The sequence below is a fragment of the Atta colombica genome, unplaced genomic scaffold (genome assembly GCF_001594045.1).
Source record: "Atta colombica isolate Treedump-2 unplaced genomic scaffold, Acol1.0 scaffold121, whole genome shotgun sequence".
Taxonomy (NCBI): domain Eukaryota; kingdom Metazoa; phylum Arthropoda; class Insecta; order Hymenoptera; family Formicidae; genus Atta; species Atta colombica.
Window position 1 is genome coordinate 780,419 of NW_017259208.1, and position 1,979 is coordinate 782,397.

At 26.2% G+C, this 1,979-nt stretch overlaps 1 protein-coding gene across 1 annotated transcript in view; it reads right to left on the reverse strand.

The window, feature by feature from the left end:
- LOC108694605 (uncharacterized protein MAL13P1.304-like) overlaps positions 1-1,979 on the reverse strand; it is a 3,483-nt gene that overhangs the window by 1,093 nt on the left and 411 nt on the right. Inside the window, exons 2-4 of the mRNA XM_018204184.1 lie at positions 572-1,828; positions 278-471; positions 1-155 (exon numbers count right to left, since the gene is read on the reverse strand). Coding sequence (XP_018059673.1) covers positions 1-155; positions 278-471; positions 572-1,802 — 1,580 coding nt within the window. The 5' untranslated portion in view covers positions 1,803-1,828. The remainder of the gene's footprint in view (positions 156-277; positions 472-571; positions 1,829-1,979) is intronic.

The window sequence follows — 1,979 nt, forward strand, 5'->3', positions numbered from 1 at the left end:
TCTTCTTCAAAAGAATATGAGCCTTTCTTAATTGGTATTATTTTTTCAAATTCTTCTATTTCCTTTCGCGTCGGCATATGAGACCCAGCTCGTGTTTCAATCGTATGTTGTGGTGGTATCGTGTGTCTCAATTGTACGTTTAAATTTTTCAATTTCTGCAATAAAAAATAGTTATACAAAAATATATTATATATATATATAAATGTTTTAAATAAAATGTATATATATATATACATTTTATTTAAAACATTTTTGTCAAATTAAAAGATTATATTACGAATATTTCTGTTTGGCAAGGACTCTCTGCTAATGCCATTTGCCGCGCTAGATATGTTACTTCACTACAATATTCTTCTATACCTTCATCTTCAGATTTATTCTTTACCCTATGAATGTATTTGTTCTTCCAAAATTTCTTCGAATCGTGATTTTTTTCCTGTAATGTCTTCATTTTATTTCCAATATCTTCATCTATGATAGAAAAGAATATAATATAATATTTTTACATAACATTCTTATACATATAATTATTCTTATACATAATATTTTTTCACTATACCTTCATCCTTACATTCAATTGTATCTTCATTCTTCAACTCTTTCTTTAAATCGCTATCTTCATTCTGTGATATTTCTATTCCATTCTCGATATTTTTACTTTTGCATTTAACTTTCTCAACATTTATATTCTCTGATTTTTTCATTAAATTATTATCATTATTCTGTGACATTTCTATTCGATTCCGGATATCTTTATTCTTAAATCTCTTAAGTTTAACTTTATAGGCATTTTTATTCTTGGATTTTTCCATTGAATTATTATCTTGTAGCATTTCTATGTTACTTCCAATATCTTTATTTTCGCACTTAATTCGAGCATTTTCATTCTCTGATTTTTCCATCGAATCGCTATCTTCATCCCATGAGATGTTTTTCTTATTCAGAATATTGTCACCTTTGCATTTAACTTCATGGGTATCTTCATTCTCCGATACTTTCATTGAATTGCTACCTTTCTTTGGGGCTTTTTTCTCATTCTGGATATCTTTGCCTTTGTGTTTAACTTTATGGACCAAGTGTGTTTCTTCGATGCAATACTCTTTTTTCGTATCTTCATTTTTAGAACTAGCTTCATCAGTATATTTGTTTTTCTTGTTATTTTTATTCTGCGATACTTTTACTCTTTTTCCAATATCTTCATTCTCCGAAACATACATCGAATCGCTATTTTTATTCTGTGATGTGTTTATCTTACTTTTAATATCTTTATTTTGGCCTTTAACTTTATGGGGATATTTATTTTCTGATTCTTCCGAATCACTATCATTTTGTGATATTTTTATACTCCACATATCTTTATCTTTGCATTTAATTTGCTGGGTATCTTTGTCTAATTCTTTCACTGAATCGCTATCTGAATTTTGTGATATTTTTATCTTCTTCCTAATGTGTTTATTTCTATATTTAACTTTATGGATGTCTTCATTTTCTAATTTTTCCATTGAATCATTATTTTCATCTTGAGACGTCTTTCTCTTCTCAATATTTTTATCTCTATATTTAACTTTATATATATCTTCATTTTCTGATATATCTTCATTTTCTTTCGTTAAATCACTATCTTCACTTTGTGACATTCTTGTCCTTTTCCTTATATCTCTATATTTAACTTTATAGGTATCTTTATTTTTAATTTTTTTCTTCAAATCATTATTTTCATCTTGTGATGTTTCCATCTTAATTTTGATATTTTTGTCAGGAGATTCTTTTTTATTGTGGACATCATTATCCTCATATCCCATTCTGATATTATAAGTAATGCTATATACTAAAACATAATCCAGTTTTATTAACAACTTCAAAGATTACATTATTATTGTAGATATAAATATCAACTTTGTTTAACTCGACTATATATAAGACAATATGTTTTACAAACTTATTTTCTAAAATCAATAATCATGTATTTATATATATAT